Raw genomic sequence first — 19,418 nt, forward strand, 5'->3', positions numbered from 1 at the left:
CATGTTTATGGAGCATAGCAGGTTAACCTTTTAGTGGCCTGAAATTTCGTGAGTCATCTATCATATGATTGACTCTTCCACTCCTTTCTCTTTACCCTGTCCCCCATCTCACATACCCAACCGAACACTTGTTTATTCTACCTCCACATCAATTCTCTCTTACCCATTAAACTATTTCAGGCCTTAATTACTTGAGATATTCTAATAGTCAGTAGTCTAGTTTATAACACAAACATTCTTGTCTCCAATCTTAACATATTTAAGAAATTTCATAATTTCATAGTAGTCCAACCAAACATTACATTTTCCTTGGACTATCCTGTATCCCACCTCAAACAAAAACACGAAATTTTCCTCAAGAATCTTAAAAACAGAGTCCATATACACTGGGATAATATCACACTGAAAAGCACACTTCAAAATACTAGCAATATCCCCACAGACCACCTTAGTCTCCACCGAAAATAATAAAATTATTTTTAAAATGAATACCTATAAAAAGCATCAAAAGTAGACACTGGCTACCATTATGTACAAAGTATTTATCTGATGTTTTCAAAATTCATAGCAGCCAAATTATTTTCAAATCAAGTGTTATAAAGATTCCAACAGAAAATATAGTATAGTATATATGTGTATAAAGTTAAAGGGATCCAAAGACAGTTTAAGGGTTCCTTTTTCACTGAGGCACCTCATGAAACTGCAGCTTAGTATGAAAACAACTATTACATACAGTAGCTGAAATTCCTCCCTACATCAAATACTAAAGAGTAATTAGAATAAAAGTTGAATAAGGAGTAGAGGTGGCTTTTAAGACAAGGGTGACGAAAATACCTATGTTGAAGTCACTTTATAGACCAATAAGCATGTAATTTTTTTCTGAAAAAAAATATGGACAGCATGTCCTACCCTCCCATATTTAAACTTATTATCAGTGCGCTTTATAACAGAAATCTGGTATTACACCCTCAATACTACTATGTGGTATATATTCCTTACCAATGGGAACACTTTTTAAGAATTTCATGGCACTCCCTCAAAACAGTTGCGATTGTAAAACCTAATTATGGGTTCAAAGAACTCCACAGCAAAATAATAAATTGTACTGTATCTAAATTAAAAAATAAATCAAAAACATAGTACAAAAAAACATGGAATCACTGTTACAAAGACCAATGAGCTTTGATATAAACTGTTTCAAAATATACATACTTTTATCTTATACATTAGAACTTCTGCAGAAATAATTTTAACTGAAGTTAATATATTGCCCATTTTGTGGAAAAAGTATTTAAGAATTTTCATAATATACTTACTGTAGTAGATTAAAATCAGTTGGTATTTCTGGAGCTGCTATCATTTCTTTATCATCTTCTGGAACACCCCAATGTCAGAAAGATATTCATAGATTTACGTGGGTAAAACAATGGTTTGCTTCTTTCTTCTAAGACAAACAATTCCTTTAAGGGAAGGGATGCCATATTTATTACCAACAAATGAAAAATATTGGGAAGGATATCTGTACTCAAAAATTAAATTTCCCAGGGCCTGCTACTGTCCTTCAGGTAAAAAAGGATTTTTTCCCCCTTGCATTTGACTGCATTTTTTTAAAAAGATTTTAAGACTTATTTATTTATTTGAGAGAGAGTGCACAAGCAGGGGGAGGGGCAGAGGGAAGGTGTGGTAAACAGACTCCCCGTTGAGCAGGTAGCCCAATAAGGGGTTCCATCACAGGACCCTGAGATCGTGACTTGAGAAGAAATCAAGAGTCAAACGCAGTTAGACGCTTAACCGACTAAGCCACCCAGACACCCTGCCTTTTTAAGATATGGATTTGTTATAAACTGTTGCAGTCCCACAACAGTATTAACAGATACAAAGAAAAACCCTGGTATTATAATTATTTTTAAAATTTGTATGATTCTCGCTCTTTGGTCTTAGCCACAGAAACAAGATGATGAAGGAGGGGACATAATCACTGGAAACCACTGCAGTAAGACACACATTTTGTGCCGCCACTGTGGCTCTAAGGCCTACCACCTTCAGAAATTGACCTATGGCATATGTGGCTATCCTGCCAAGAGGAAGAGAAAGTACAACTGAAGTACCCAGGCTAAAAGATGAAATACCACTGGGACTGGTCGAATGAGACACCTAATTGTATACCGCAGATTCAGGCATGGATTCCATGAAGGAACAACACCTAAGCTCAAGAGGGCAGCTGTTGAAACAACCAGCTCATCTTATGTATTTCAATGATGAGCCACATAATAAATGTTCTGATTTTAATTAATTAATTAAAATAAAATAAGATTTGTTATGATGCTCTTGCCTGGCTTAAAAAGACATATGCCCTAAACAGGAACAGGATGTGATTCTTCTACTGGTCCTAAAATCCTTATGACAAATTCAAATCATAATACAATGCCTGAAAACTCCACAGCTTTTGCTAGCAGTACCTGGCTGGTCACGAGTTCAAGAGCCATATTGGGCATAAAACCTACTTTAAAAAAAAAAAATGGGGGGGGCAGGTTCTTCTATGATAGATGAAACATAGAACCCGCAAAGTCTCACTCATTAATAAATAACCTTGATTAATACTATACTGTGTTGAACAGGGAAGGGGAAACAATGTTAGTACTGATCTATTCCCTTAAGAACTTACAATCAATTAAATACCAATAATGTCATATGAACAACAGATGAATACCATCTGTGACCAAAATAAGTTTAGTTTGGCCACAGGAAGGACAATATTTCTGGTTTTGAAGGTCAAAGATGCAGTTCCTAACTGAGAGAAAGATCTAAAAGCAAATGACAAATCTGTAACAAAAGAGAAAATACGCTGAGTCTGAAGCTCTTAATTTGTATATAATTTTCTTTTATAATTTTCTTATGTTTTCCTTTTATTTCCATGTGAATCTAGGACTTGATGGCTACCTAAAGAAAAAGCAGGTAAGACTTACATCCAATTAATAATAAATGTTAAAGTATCACATACTGATTAGCTTCTAATCTCTCCCAATAAAAACATTATACAAACCAATTCGATTTTTCCATTAATTTTAAGATTTTTTTAAAGTAATCTTTACACCCAACCTGGGGGCTGAACTCATAACCCCGAGATCAAGAGTTGCATACTCTACCAACTGAGAAAGCCAGGTACCCCATTTTTTCCATTAATTTTAAATCTCTAAAAAACATCATAAAAATCATAAATGGCTAGTAATATTCAATTAATAAAAATTTAAAACAGTGTACTTCCTAGCTCACTCTAATTAAGCTATAATGAACAACAAAATAATGAGGTAACAGGACAAACAAAAAGAATGAATAATCCACAAATCAAGCCCTGAATAATCAAGAGTTGTCTACACTACCACCTTGAGTTTTTCTTTTTTTCTGAAGAATACTCATACTATAAAATCTTTATTTAGATATGACTGTTAGAATGGGCTTCTCCTTGCACTAAATTATGGTCCCAGGACTGGCTTCCTCTAAAGCCACTAATTGTTAACCTGTTACTATTCATATTATAACCTAAGGAATTATCTAAGTAGCGCACCAAAGTTCTGAAACTTGCCCTCACATGTAGGGTATACCCTAGGCTCCTAAAAACCCCAACTTATTTTTAAAAAAAACTATTTCTTAAAAAAACAATTTTGTTTTTTATAAGGGAGCTGGAGAAGTATAGAGCTAGTAAGTTCTATACATGTCAGGTAATCTAGATGGCAAGTTGAAAATAAAGTGCTTGTATTTGTCTGCCCACCTGCAATGCCCTCTATCCACCCCTCAAGCATTTTGTAAAACCAAACTTGCTGCATTCCTTAAATATACAATTTTTAAAAAGTAGTTCATAACTATATTCTCCTAAGGGACATAAAGAATGCATCAGCTCTGTAGAGCAGAGAACACCAAATAAAATAAGTATTATGTGATACAGTTTTCACCTTCCTCTAAATAGCACAGATTTCTAGTGTACAAGTTTTGCCAGGTCAAATTATATTGTTCAGTGTATAGGGCTATCTTAACATGTATTTGGTAATTAGAAACCAAAGCAAACACAAAAGAAAAATGGAATTTATAAAAAGGTGAGTCTCCCAGGTGAGTTGTTTGTATTTTAAAAAGAAGTATCATGACATGGTCTAACAAATTTAGAAAAAAATTATTAAACTGACTAACTCCCTATTCCAGTTAAATACATATTTTAAGAGTTTTTAAATATTAAAAATCCATCCAACTAATCAAAAGTATCTACCATGTGCCAAACACAATGCTGGGCACTGGGGCATGCAGTTGTGAACAGGAGAGATCCTTGCCATCATGGAACTACTTGTACCAATAAACATGAGAATGTGTTTCTACAAGAAGGTACTTACCTCTACTGCCACCCAATATTATTAAATATAAAGATAAACTGCTTATGTCAGAGTTTTTACTATTTTAATCACTGTCTAAATAACCAATTTGCCACCCAACATTTCTTTATAGCTCAGAATATAAGTTGCTTTGTACTTTAAAAGATGAGAAGCAATGGGTAAATTAGCACTGGGGTTTTTTTTAAGAATGTAAACTTTACATGCAGGAAGGGCTATGAATTTCTTTTCATTTTAAATGTCTACAGCTGTATATAAATACAATTTGCTTACCCCAAAGAGTTACATTTAAAAACTTAAAAACAAGGTCTTTAAATATACTTAATATCATTTGTCTGTAATAATATGTAATGTTCAAATAACAAGTATGAGTTTAATGATTAAACTCACCACACCATTTCTGGACTACTGTAGGTTACTAATTTTTCAAAAAATATGCTCAAAGATCACAAGGTGGAGCTCTTACCTAGTGTCAAGGAAAAACTGAGATTTTTTATCACATGTACCAATTCTCTGCAACTACTATAGAAGAGTTAACATTCCAAAAGCTTTGAAAAATAAATTATAGAAATGAAATTTGCTTTAACTCTCAATCACTATGTTCCTTTTGAAAAAAAAATACATCCAAAAACAATTAGCTTCTGTTTATCCTCACTGAAAACTAAGCAAACACATTTGTAGATGAGTTGAATACACTTTAAAACCACTTCCTTAGGCTCAAGTGTACAGTATACCACCATTAAAGGTTTGTTAAATATATTCATATATAATTACAGAATTAAAAATGGGTGATTATGTATTTTTAATTCTCTACATTAAATTCAAGTAAATGCTCTCAGCAGCACTGCTTTTATACAGAGATCTAAAAGCTAAAACTTGATCACCATAACTTTTTCAAGTTACCTATAATAAATATGTTTATAGACCATTACTCAGAGTTTACATTACACGTTTAATTCAATAACAAAAAAGCTTTCTTCTATCACTTCTAAAAACATGTTGGACACCAATTACTATAACATATAAACACAAACATATAAAAAATTATATAACTATGCTTGCATCTTTAACTTCAAATGACTTACTAAATTCATTAAAATTACCCCCCGCATAAAAGAAAGAATACACAAAAAACCTGTTTTTCTACGATAGCGTTTAAAAATCTTAAAGTAATTTTGATTTTTTGGTAAAAGAATAATTGTTTCCAAGTTCTTTTAACTCAATCCCAAGTGGTCTCAAGATAAAAAATAAAAAGCTGCAAAACAGAGAGCCATCACTAAAAAGGTCCCTCAGAATCCACACATTATGAGGGAGTGAGGGAAGCACTTAAAGTAGCTAGGTGTGTTATTTCCCTAAAAATGCAGAAAAGTGCAGCTGCTAACAGCCAGCAAATTTAGCACATACAAATATGCCAATCTATTATCTTAACACTCCTCCCAAAAGGATTACATCCTTCTATCTATGAGAATCGCACATAAGAAGTACATAGAACCTTCTGAAATGCAACCATCACTATAATACAAACACTTTAAAGTAGGAACTACCTAAATATACAGCCATATGTTAATTTACCATACCAAAAAAAACAAAATTAATAGAAAACTCATACTATTTATGATGGCTAGTAACATGGGTCAAGATTGATAAATCAAAGCCCTATATTAGGATGCAATTATTACCAACAACAAAAAAGCAGCAGCAAAGGAAAACAGTCAGCATAACAGGGTGGTGACAATGTAGGTGATTTTTACATTTTTAATCTATAATTTTATTGTTCATTTAGAAAAAGTAAATTACGAGGGTGGAAATGTGCTTTTGAATGTCCTCTTTTAAAACCTGAACTACCTGAGAAATTACAAAATGTCTCTGCTGGTAAAACTTGATTTATTCATATTTCAGGTCCATAATCTTATGAAGTAGGTACAAAAAACTAAAAATTATTTTTCTAGGGCGCCTGGGTGGCTCAGTTGGGTTAAGCAACTGCCTTTGGCTCAGATCATGATCCTGGAGTCCTGGACTCGAGTCCCACATCGGGCTCCCAGCTCCAAGGGAGTCTGCTTCTCCCTCTGATCTCCCCTCTCACGCTCTCTCTCTCAAATATTTAAAATCTTTTTAAAAAATAAAATATTTTTAAAAATTTAAAAATTAAAAAAAAATAATCTTTTTAAAAAGTAATCTCTATGCCGACATGGGGCTCGAATTCATGACCCTGAGATCAAAGGTCACATGCTCTACCAATCAAGCCATCCAGGAGCCCCCCAAAAACGATCTTTATCATGTTCATCTACTCAAGCTGAACAGGGAACAAAACTTTATGAACTCCTGACAAGACCCATAGGCGTGCTCCTTTTACTGGCCTACCTACTTAGAAGATAAAAGGAAAAAGTCTCATTTAGGCTGAGATCGTGAAATGTTAAAAAGTAAACTTCGTTCCTACAGTAGCACATTTAATCAAAGCACGCAAGTTATTATCCTTCCATTACATCAAATGATAGGTAGTGACTATGAGAACATAGTTAAGAAATGAAAAGCTCACCAAAACCACCAAAAAACTGTTATATGTAAATACATACACCTTCAAAAGAAGAAAATCTACTGCCCCTTTAATGATTAGTAAGACTTTTCAAAAAAGATTTCTCCTTGCTCTAAAAGGTATTTTTCCTCCCTATGTTTATCTCCCCAATTTCTGCTACACATCTTCTGAGGAGATGACAAGGTGAAAAGAATGACAAATCAAGCAATGAGCATGCATACCCAGACCAGTAACAAAATTTTAACCAAAACATTTTTTAAACCCGGAGGCTTGAACTCAGGACCCTGAGATCAAGACCTGAGCCAAGTAAGATCAAGAGTCAGACGCTCAGCCAAAGGAGCCATCCAGGCACCCAACCAAAACGTTTCTTGATAGCATACCCGTATCATAGCTACCCACATATATCATTTGCAAATATAATTTCCTTTCCATAAGCCTGGGCAGTGTCCTTAAGAATTCTAATGGTAGCACAGGGAAAGGTAATCTGGAAATGATACTAGAAGAAATCTGCGTGGGGCACCTGGGTGGCTCAGTGGGTTAAGCCTCTGCCTTTGGCTCAGGTCATGATCTCAGGGTCCTGGATCAAGCCCCCATCAGCTCTCTGCTCAGCGGGGAGCCTGGTTCCCCGCCCCCACCCGCCTGCCTCTCTGCCTACTTGTGATCTCTGACGAACAAATAAATAAAAACTTAAAAAAAAAAAAAACAGAAGAAATCTGACACTTAAGAGAATTAATTACCCTGTTTACATTTCTAACTAACTTGATAGGTCAAATATTTGCCCTTACAAACTTAAATAATAATATACAGAAGAAAGGCAGGAGGCCAAAAGTAAAACAAGACTTTCTCAAATAACTAAATAGACAAATCGAACACAATTAACGCCACAACACTTCAAACAATTTCTACTTTCAGGAAGAAGGGAAGGAGCAAGCTGGGGCACAGATATGGCATCACTACACATTGCCAGAAACTAAAGCCAGACAGAACTGGAAACATCCACCTGTTCCCTTCCTATTTTTAAGCATATGATAGTAGGTGCTCAGCAATCTTCCTCGTTTCCTTGTCTACCCACATTCCCCCAATACTTTCCAAATAGGACTCCAGTCCTAAACATAATTAGAATCACCTGGCCCAACCTACATACTGACCTTGCCCCAAATCTCAGACCATCAGTGTTGATTTCTGTAGAAAATTTAGCACGCCACTTCTGAACTTGGAAACAAATAAGTACTACCAGTTGCGGTTAGGGGTGGGAAGGAGTAGGGAGGTAATAAAAAGGTTCTGCCTTATTCCTGCAGACCCACTACTGTTTCACCCTATACTCAGTTGTACCCTGTGCCTGAGTCATCCCAGGATGAATACCCTACTTTGTTCTTGCTATATATTATCTACCAGCCCCATCCAAGGAACTGGATTCTTGCCCCTAAACCTACTCTAAAAACAGTCTCTGTCTCTCAAGTTGCCACAACCTCCTCTCATCTGTCTACCACACTGGCACTTGCTACTAAACACTGGATAGCAGGTCATACCTGATATACTGGACATATATCAACTATCTAATTCCAAGTCTGCTGATTCCCCAGTGTGCCCTAACAAGCTGTGGTTGATTTTTATAAATAAATATCAAAACATATAAGTATCAAATAAATATCAAAATAAATGTCAAAAGATAAAATATTTATCATATACTATCACCTTAAAATCTTACCTCAGTCTACCAAGGTCAATAGCTAAATCATGAATAATTTTTTAAAATAGTATCAATGATCACTCTTCAAATCACTTATACCAGAACACCATATTTAGCTTTCTGCAGTAAGTTAATTTTAAAAATATACACGCCACACTGACATTACTTTCTGTATGTTAAGACATCATGAATAAACAGTGATAATTACAACTGGGTGTAGTGGCTATCAACATTTCAGAGGTGGGACCCAATTAGCTGGTATTAATGAATATCTAGATCTGAAAATCAAATATACAACCATGAGCTAAATTCATGTGTGAACACTTGTAAATGGTATACAACATAATATAAGCACAGTGCATTATTACCATCAAACTCACTTCACACTGGGCATCACTGGCTCACTGGCAGACTTCAAGCAGTAACAGATACTAAGACAGATTTCACAGCAAAGTAGATGAAAACAAGATAATCTTGCCTGAATTTCAAGGGAAATCCAAATTTTTATTTCACGTATTCTAAGACTGATTACATGAAAATTTCACATTTATTTATTCAAGGTGTACAAAAAAGTATCTAAATGAAATATTGAATCTTTAATATTAACTCACAGGAAGGTAGAGATAAAATTGTAACTAAGATAATAACAACAAAAATACAACTACGATAATAACAATAAACAATAATAAAAACTAAGTATAAACAAGCTAAACCACTTTATGGAGGATAATGGGAAATTTTAATATAAAATTTAGAATTACGGGGCACCTGGGTGGCTCAGCAATTAAGTGCCTGCAATCTGCCTTCTGCTCAGATCATGATCCCAGCTTCCTGGGATCCAGCCCCCTGTGAGTCCCATGTCCGGCTCCCTGCTCAATAGGGAGCTTGTCCCTCTGCTCCTGTCTCTACTTGTACTCTCTCATTCTCCCTCCCCCTCTCTTCTTCTCCCTTTCTCTCAAATAAATAAAATCTTTTAAAAATTTATAAAAATTTAGAATTGCCGTTACTACTAATAAACACAAAATTTTTGTCATTTTAGTATGACCACAAAGCATAACATACATCCTACATACTTAATATTTTTTGTTCCTTCCATTTCTTATTAGATAACACCCTATTAAAATACCTAGCATTAGTATCCACTTGATACAAACTGCTAACCTTTCTACTAACATGCACAGTATACAATTCATGGGCTTGAAATATATTCATACTGAAGTTTGGAAATCCAATATGCTTTCACAGTGAAGTTTATAAAAGCAGTATGGATACTTCTCATTTCTTCTTTATTTTTTTAAAGATTTTATTTATTTATTTGACAGAGAGAGATCACAAGTAGGCAGAGAGGCAGGCAGAGAGGGGGGAAACAGGCCCGCCCGCTGAGCAGAGAGCCCAATGCAGGACTCTATCCCAGGACCTGGGGAACATGACCTGAGCCGAAGGCAGAGGTTAAGAAGGCAGAGGCTTAACCCGTGAGCCACCCAGGCGCCTAAGGATACTTCCCATTTCTTATTGCAGATCTAAGAGGTTGGTTCTTCAGTGGTAATTCTAAACAAAGACAATGACAGAAAAGTCATATGTATTGTACTCTAAATTTATTTAAATCCTAACCCTTAGCTTTCCTAGAGTAAAACATGTAAATGACTTTTTATTTTTTTTTATTTTTTTTTAAAGATTTTATTTATTTATTTGACAGAGAGAGAGATCACAAGTCGGCGGAGAGTCAGGCAGAGAGAGAGAGAGAGAGAAGCAGGCTCCCGCTGAGCAAAGAGCCCGATGCGGGGCTCGATCCCAGGACACTGAGATCATGACCTGAGCCAAAGGCAGCGGCTTAATCCACTGAGCCACCCAGGCGCCCCGTAAATGACTTTTTAAAAGGTAAATTTAAGCCAGATAGACACCACGAAAAACCTCAGACCAACATCCCTGATGAACACCAATACAGAAATCCTCCAAAAAAATACTAGCAAACCAAATTCAACAGCACACTGTATTATACACCATGACCAAGTCAGATTTATTTATTTCCAGGATGCAAAGCTGGGGCGATGCACCAAAATTAACCAATGTACTATATTAAGAGAATGAAGGACAAAAAATTTCATAATTATCTCAACTGGTCCAGAAAAAGCATTTGATAAAATTCAGTACCTTTTCATGATAAAAACACTCAATAAAGTAAGAATAGCAGGAAAGTACCTCAACATAACAAAGGCCACTTGAGAAAAGCCCACAGCTAACACCATACTGAACGGTAAAAAACTGAAAAGTTTCCCTTTTAAGATCAGAAATAAAGCAAGGATGCCTGCTCTCACTTCTATTCAACATAGTATTAGGAATCCTGCCTAAAACAGTTAAGCAAGGAAAAGAAATAAAAAACAGAAAGTAAAATTACCTGTTTGCAGATGATATGAACTTGTATGTGTATAAAACCCTACAAATTTCACATTCACACACACACCCCAAAAAACCCATTAGAATAAATTCAGCAAAGTTGCAGGATACATAGTCAACACAGAAAAATCAGCTGTGCTTCCATACACTAACAATGAACAGTCCAATTTTATTACACATGCTGCCAAAGCGAGCACTAACCATGAACAATCCAAAAGGAAACAAGAAAATAATTCTATTTGCAATAACACCAAAAGAAAAAAATTCTTAGAAATAAGCCCAACCAAGGGAGGCTGAAGATTAATACACTGAAAATTAAAGAACACTGCTGGATGAAATTAAAGAAGACACTTGGGAGTGCCTGGCTGGCTCAGTCAGTGGAGCATGAAACTCTTGGGTCTCGGGTTTGTGAGTTTGAGCTCCATACCAGATGTAGAGATTACTTAAAAATAAAAGAGGATAAAAAGAAAGAAGACACAAATAAGTCTAAAGATACCCTATGTAAACTAACTGGATGGCTGTTATTATTAAGATGTCCACAGTACCCAAAACAATCTACAGATTCAATGCAATCCCTATCAAAATCTCAAGAGTTTTGTTTTTGTTTGTTTGTTTGTTGCAGAAATGGAAAAATTCATCATAAAACTCAAGGTACTACAAATAACTAAAATAATTTGGGGGGAAAAAGAAGAAACAAAGTTGGAGGCATCACAATTCCTGATTTCAAAACATATCACAAAACTACAATAATGAAAACAGTGTGCCACTGGCATAAAGAAAGACACACGGACCAACAGAATAGAATGCAGAGGGCAGAAATAAACCCTTGCATACACATTCAAATTATTTTTGACAAGACTGCCAAGACCACTCAATAAGGACAGGACAGTTTCTTCAAAAACTGGTGCTAGGAAAACTGGAAATCCACATGCAAAATATGAAGATAAACCATTATCTCACACCATATAAAAAAATTCATTAAAAATGGGTTAAAGACCTAAATGTAAGACTAAAACTATAAAGGTCCTACAAGAAAACGTTAGAGGAAAAGCTTTTTAACACTGGACTCAGCAATGATTTCTTGGATATGACACCAAAACAGGTAATAAAAGCAAAAACAGACAAAAGAGACTACATCAAAACTTTTACTTATCAAAGGACACAATCAACAGAGTGAAAAGGCAAACTACAGAATGTGAGAAAATATTTGCAAATCATGTATCTAATAAGAGGTTAATATCCAGAATATATAAAGAATTCCTACAACTCAACAACAAAAAAATCAAGTAACACAAATTTTAAAAATGAATAAAAGACTTGAATCAAAATCACATCAAAACCACAATGAGATACCACCTCATACCCTCTGAGATGGCTAGAATCAAAATATACACAAGTGTCTGCAAAGATGTGTAAAAAACTGAGCATCTGTGCACTGTTGGTAGGACTGCAAAACTGTCTATCTGCTATGCAAAACAGTATGGAGATTCCCCCAAAGCTTTTAAATGGAACTACTATATGATCCAACAATCCCCACTTTCGTGTACGTATCTAAAACTGAAAGCTGATTCTCAAATTATATTTGTACACCCACATTCATAACAGCACTGTTCACAATAGCTAAGAGGTGGAAGCAGCCCACATGTCCATCAACAACTGAATGGATAAATAAACAAAGATGTATACGTACAACGGAATATTATTCATCCTTAACAAAGGAGGAAATCCTGTCACATGCTAACATGCAGCATGAACCTCCACAGCATGAACCTCCAATACATTATGTTACATGAAATAAGCCAGTCACAAAAAGACAAATACTGTATGACTCCACTGATATGAGGTACCTAAAGTTGCCAAATTCATAGAAAAAGAAAGTAGAATAGTGGTTACCAGGAGATGGGAGGAGTGGGAAAAGGGGCGTTGTTTAATGGGTACAGAGTTTCAGATTTTCTTTTTTTTTTTATTAAAGATTTTATTTATTTATTTGACAGACAGACAGAGAGAACAAGTAGAGCAGAAGGCAGAGGGAGAGGGAGAAGAAAACTTCCCAACAATCAGGGAGCCCAATGTGGGACCTGATCCCAGGACCCTGGGATCATGACCTAAGCCACAGGTGCTTAGTAATGAGCAGCCCAGGCACCCCAAGTTTCAGATTTTCAAGATGAGAAGTTCTGGACATGTTACACTGGAGTGTTAATGTAACTGCTGAACTGTCCACTTAAAAATGGTTAAGATGGGGGAGGCACTTGAATGGCTGAGTTAGTTAAGCACTGGACTCGTGATTTTGGCTCAGGTCATGATCTCAGGGTCATTAAGATTGAGCCCCATGCTGGGCATGTAACCTACTTAAGATTCTCTCTCTTCCTCTGCCCCTTCTGCCCTTCTCCCCAAACCCTCACTCTATCTATTGCTCCCAGAAAAAAGGTTAAGATAGTAAATTTCATTATTTACAGTAAAAAATTTCAACCTCCTTTTATCAAGTAAGCAACTCTTTTATCATACAAGCTCACAAGATTTCATAAATCATCAAACATTTGAAAATACCTTTCTACTGAGCAAGCATATTATAGACCTTAACTACTGATATCTTTTGAAACATAATTTTCTTTTAGAGGGAGGGGTGGCAGATGGAGAGGCAGAGAGAGAATCTTAAGCAGAGTCCATCCTGGGCATGGAACCCTACACAAGGCCAGAGCTCACAACCCTGAGATCATGATCTGAGCCGAAAGCAAAAGTTGGACACTTAAACAAGTAAGCTACCCAGTGCCCCTGAAATATAGTTTTATAAATAAGATACTAACAATTGATACCTACACACTCAAAGTACTTTGTTTTGGCATACAGATTTTGTTACTTATATACTATGATAAAAATGAACCGGGGCACCTGGGTGGCTCAGTGGGTTGAGCCTCTGCCTTCGGCTCGGGTTGTGATCCCTGGATGCTGGGATCCAGCCCCACATTGGGCTCTCTGCTCAGCAGGGAGTCTGTCCCTGCGGCTCCGCCTGCCTCTCTGCCTACTTGTGATCTGCCTGTCAAATAAATAAATAAAATATTTTTTAAAAAATTAACCAAAGCTTGTGTAACTTCATGGCAAAGGACCCAAAGAAATACCTAGCTTTTGGGGGTTGAACAATTTAATAAGCTAGACCCAGCTACATTTTCAAATTTACTCACCATATGGTATGAAAACAATCACTGAAACCCATTTAATAATAACATTTCTCTCCCTTGTTAAAAAATTTGATGGTATAAGTTTTATAGTTTCCCACAAGAGAACAGCACATAACTTAAAGCTGGAAAAAAGGCAACAAGAACTTTCTAGCAGCAATCAAGCAAACTGCAGTCAAAAACTAACATGCAAGTTATACTGATCCCTAAAATATAGCATGTGGTTCCATTAATTTGGGAGAGGGAGCTTATCATTAGTGTAAACCAGAAAGATGATACTGAAGAGAGATCAAAATGTTAAAATGTGTATAGACTACTGGTACTAGATGTTACAAAGGGCCCCATATTTTGCCCTATAACCTATTCCATTTTTTTTATTTACATGTAATATATTATTAGCCTCAGGGGTACAGGTCTGTGAATCTCAAGGTTTACACATCACATCACTCACCACAGCACATACCTTCCCCAATGTCCATAACCCAACCCCCCTCTCCCTACCCCTCTCTTATGGTTTGTAAGTGACTCTTAATCTCAGAAAACAAACGGAGGTTGCTTGGGGGAAAGAGGTTGGGAGAACGGGGTGGGGTTATGGACACTGGGGAGGGTATGTGCTATGGTGAGTGCTGTGAAGTGTGTAAACCTGGCGATTCACAACCTGTACCCCTGGGGATAAAAATACATTATATGTTTATTAAAAATTTAGGGGAAAAAAATTTTTTTAAAAAGAGTCTCTTATGGTTTGTCTCCATCTTGATCCCATCTTGTTTCATTTATTCCTTTCCTACCTCGCCCAAACCCCCCACATTGCCTCTCAACTTCCTCATATCAGGGAAATCATATGATAATTGTCTTTCTCTGATTGACTTATTTCACTAAGCATAATACCCTCTAGTTCCATCCACGTCATCGCAAATAGCAAGAGTTTCTTGCCATTTCTTTTGATGGCTGCATAGAATTCCACTGTACATATATACCACTTTGTCTTTATCCATTCATCTGTTGGTGGACATCTAGGTTCTTTCCATAATTTCACTATTATGGACATTGCTGCTATAATCATTTGGGTGCACGTGCCCATTTGGATCACTACATTTGTATCTTTAAGGTAAATACCCAGTAGTGCGATTGCTGGGTTGTAGAGTAGCTCTATTTTCAACTTTTTTGAGTAACCTCCATGCTGTTTTCCAGAGTGGCTGCACCAGCTTGCATTCCCACCATCAGTTTAGGAGGTAACCTATTCCATTTTTAGGGCCTTTATACACCCATGAGTGTACTTCATCCACCCTGGTATGCCATCCAATGATGAAAGAGAGAGAGAAAACCAATTCTCAAATTGAGCTCTAAGATGATGGGAATTTTTTAAAGTCCTAGAGCAACTGAAACCAAAAGACTACCTTATTTCTAAACCACCACAAATATATTAAAGCATCCTGAAAAACATCTCCCCGAAGGATTATCTAAATGCTAAAAAGGAGGCAAAATAATGATTCAGCACACATTTAATATTAATAATGATATGCTATTAAAGGAAAATATATCCTAGAACTAATGCTTTAAGTATTAGGTACCCTTGAAAGTATACTATATTGCAGAGAACTCAAAACTACTATCTTTAATTGAAGAGATTTATAGTTACTGTGACCTTACTTTTAAGACATAATTTGTTGTACTAATGATTTTATCCACTAAGTCATTAGAAAAAAAAACTCCTCAATTAGAAAACTCTTTCCACAGAAAAACATGTGTTGTAATGATCCACTTCACAAGTTTCTACCAAATAATTCAGCAAAACTCTGAGAACAACATGCGTAAGGAGATTCTTTATACACAAGTATCTCCCATTTTATTCTATGATTATTACTTTGGCAAAGAGCTCAAAATGCTCTTTTCATCATGAAAAGCAATCTCTCTCTACCATCCATTATGCTCAACCTTACTGATTAATAAATCCCAAACAAGAAAAAGATTTCTTCTTCAACTGCTTCTTGTAAATCATTCTGCTCGTTTGCCAAATACTCCACTCGTGTCATTTTACTCTCAAGTTTTACTTCATTAGGCCCCTGCCACCGCCAATGCCCCCCCACCCCCACCAACGCACAGGTTAGTCCTGTTATTATATTACCTGCCTTGGCTAGCAGTGACAACTTACTAGGTATTCAACTGTATTTCACCTGTCTCTTCTTCTGTCTAAAATTACACAGTAAAAAGCAGATTTCTCCAATGATGTAAAAATCATCAGCGTAAGTACTAGTAAACCTATCTCACTAATTTACAGTGATCGCAACTTGCAGATAGATCAAGAAATGGCTCAGGTCACTATGGCAGATTGAACTCTCACACCATGGAAAACGTCATCAACCCAAATCAACATCTTCTGTTAGGTCTGGCACTTAATATCAATGTCTGTAACAAATTGTTTTGCCAATATACTACTTTCAAGAAAGAACTGTAAAATATATATGGATGTATTTGCGCAAAAAGAAATACTGGAAGGATTGACAAGAAACATTTTTTAAGTCGCCTCTAAGAGGAAGGGGATGAAAGAAAGAAAGAACAGCAGAGGCAGGAGTCTCTGCAGACTTCTATGCATACCTTTCTGGTTTTTTTTTTTTTTTAAAGATTTTATTTATTTATTTGACAGAGAGAGATCACAAGTAGGCAGAGAGGCAGGCAGAGAGAGAGAGAGGAGGAAGCAGGCTCCCTGCTGAGCAGAGAGCCCGATGCGGGACTCGATCCCAGGACCCTGAGATCATGACCTGAGCAGAAGGCAGCGGCTTAACCCACTGAGCCACCCAGGCGCCCTATGCATACCTTTCTGTATCAAATTTTAACTTTTGATTTGGAATTTTAACTTTTGATTTAGGAAAACAAATTACCTCTCTAAAATATGAGCCTGAATTTCTGAAATTCCTGAAGTTGAAAAAAACTTAGAGAAATAAACCTAATCGTGTATATCAAATGCATATGCAGAGAAAACACTTACAGTAGGATTGCAAAACAACATCCTTAGTGAGATAATTTCCAAAGACAAAAAGACATATAAAGACAATTCAGACTTAATAGCTTTGTTGTTTCAATATTGATTCTGCTCTTCTGAAGCTATTTTCTTTTTACTGTTGGACAGCAAATAAGTAATCGTGTTAATGGTATTAAAAATCAAGAGTTTAAGTGTAAGAGAAAAAGGTAGCTATTAAAAAAAACCCTTAATAACACACGCTAAAAATTAAAAAAAACATGCTAAAATTGAGCTGAAGAACAACGAGATATCACTATTCCTATCAGAATGGTCAAGATAAAAAATAGTGACAAAACCAAATGAAGCAAAGATGCAAAGAAACTGATACTCATATACTGCTGGGTATAATTGTAAAATGGTAAAAAGTTTAGAAGTTAGTCCTAAAAGCCATACATGCTTGCCACAAAAAATGTCTTTTTTAAAAGATTTCATTTATTTTTATTTGAGGAGGAAAAATGTGTGCTGTGTGAGCTGGGATGGGGGGCAGAGGGAGAGGAAGCAGCAGACTCCCTGCTCAGCAGGGCTCAATCCCGGGATCCTGAGATCATGACGTGAGTCAAAGTTGGACACTTAACTGACTGAACCACCCACATGCCCCAAGAAATGATCTTTATGTGACCAGACAGAAGTGTTATCTAAAAGCTATGGTGGTAACCATATTGTAATATATAAATGTATCATCAATACACTGTACACCTTAAACTTACACAATGTTATATGTAAATTGTTAGATGTAAAAATTTTTAGAACTAGAAAACCATATATACATTTACCATAAGAACCAGCACTTATTCCCCAGCATTTATCACAGAGAAATGGCAATCTACGTCCACACAAAAATATGAAGGCAAATGTTCACAGCAGTTTCATTTGTGATGGCCAAAAATAGGAAACGATATGTTCTAGGTTGAACTGTGTCCCCCCCAAAAAATCATATTTTGAAATCCTAATCCCCCATACCTTGGAATGTGACCTCATCTGGAGTTAGGGCCTTTACAGAAGTTATCAAGTTAAAACAAGGATTTCAGTGTGGGCCCTAATCCTGTAAGACTGGTATGCTTATAAAAAAGGGAAATTTGGGGGTCCCTGGCTGGCTCAGTTGGTGGATCATACAACTCTTGATCTTGAAGTTGTGGGTTTCAGCCCCACACTGGATATAGATTACTTAAAAATTTTTAAAAAAATCTTTTAAAAATGGGGGAGAGGAGATTTGGAGAGACATGCACACAAGTTAGATCATCAGGTGAAGACAGAGGCAGAGACCAAGGTGACACTTTTAAATAAACCAAGGAACACCAAAGATTTTCAGTAAACTACCAGAAGCTTGGCAAGAGACATGGAACAGACTCTCCCACAGCCCTCAGAAGGAACCAACCTTGCAGATACCATGATCTGGGATATCTAGCCTCCAGAAGTGTAAAACGATAGATTGGTCATATAAGCCACCCACTTTCTGGTACTTTTTAATGAGACCACTAGCAAAGTAATAGAAACAAATAAAAACACTAATTCAAATACCCTTCAATGAGTCGGTGGTTAAAACAAACTGGAAGGTACATCCATACTGTGGAATATGACTCAGCAATATAAAGGAATTAACTGATGGAATTCAACAACTTGGATGGATCTCAAGACAATTATGTTGAGTGAAGAAAGGCTAATTTCAACAGGTTATATACTGTATGATTCCCATTTATCTACGAGCCTCCAGAATGACACAGTTACAGAGAACAAATCAGTGGTTGCCAGGGATTAGGGACAGAATTGAGAAAGGTGAAGGAAGGTGATGAATGTAACTATAAACAAGTAGTACGGGGGATCTTTGTGATGATAGAACAGTTCTGTATCTTCACGGTGGTCGTTATACCCATCTACACCTGTGATAAAACTGGACAGAATCGGGGTGCCTGGGTGGAAGCACCTGCCTTCAGCTCAGGTCATGATCTCCGAGTCTTGGGATCAGCCCCGAGTTAGGATCCCCATTCAGCAAGGAAGTCTGCTTCTCCCTTTCCCCTCTGCTCTGTGCTATCTCTCTCTAAAATGAGTAAAATCTTTTTAAAAAATGGGACAGTCATAAACACAAACACAGTCACACAAATGAGTGTACATATAACTACAGGAATCTAAATAAACTCGTGTGGACTACACCAATGCCAATTTCTTGGTCTTAATATTGTACTACAGTTATACAAGATGTTTTCATTGGTTGAAACTGAATGGAGAATATATGGAA

The 19,418-nt window shown here is 36.3% G+C and overlaps 1 protein-coding gene across 6 annotated transcripts in view; it reads right to left on the bottom strand.

Moving 5' to 3' along the window:
• Positions 1-19,418, bottom strand: part of STAG2 (stromal antigen 2) — a 141,215-nt gene that overhangs the window by 83,630 nt on the left and 38,167 nt on the right. For all 6 annotated transcript variants that reach the window (XM_004762025.2, XM_004762026.3, XM_004762024.3 and 3 more), the window contains one exon: positions 1,317-1,460. In XM_004762025.2, coding sequence (XP_004762082.1) covers positions 1,317-1,360 — 44 coding nt within the window. In that variant the 5' untranslated portion in view covers positions 1,361-1,460. The remainder of the gene's footprint in view (positions 1-1,316; positions 1,461-19,418) is intronic.

This window comes from Mustela putorius, unplaced genomic scaffold, assembly GCF_011764305.1.
Source record: "Mustela putorius furo isolate JIRA1106 unplaced genomic scaffold, ASM1176430v1.1 tig00003901_pilon_pilon_pilon, whole genome shotgun sequence".
Lineage (NCBI taxonomy): Eukaryota > Metazoa > Chordata > Mammalia > Carnivora > Mustelidae > Mustela > Mustela putorius.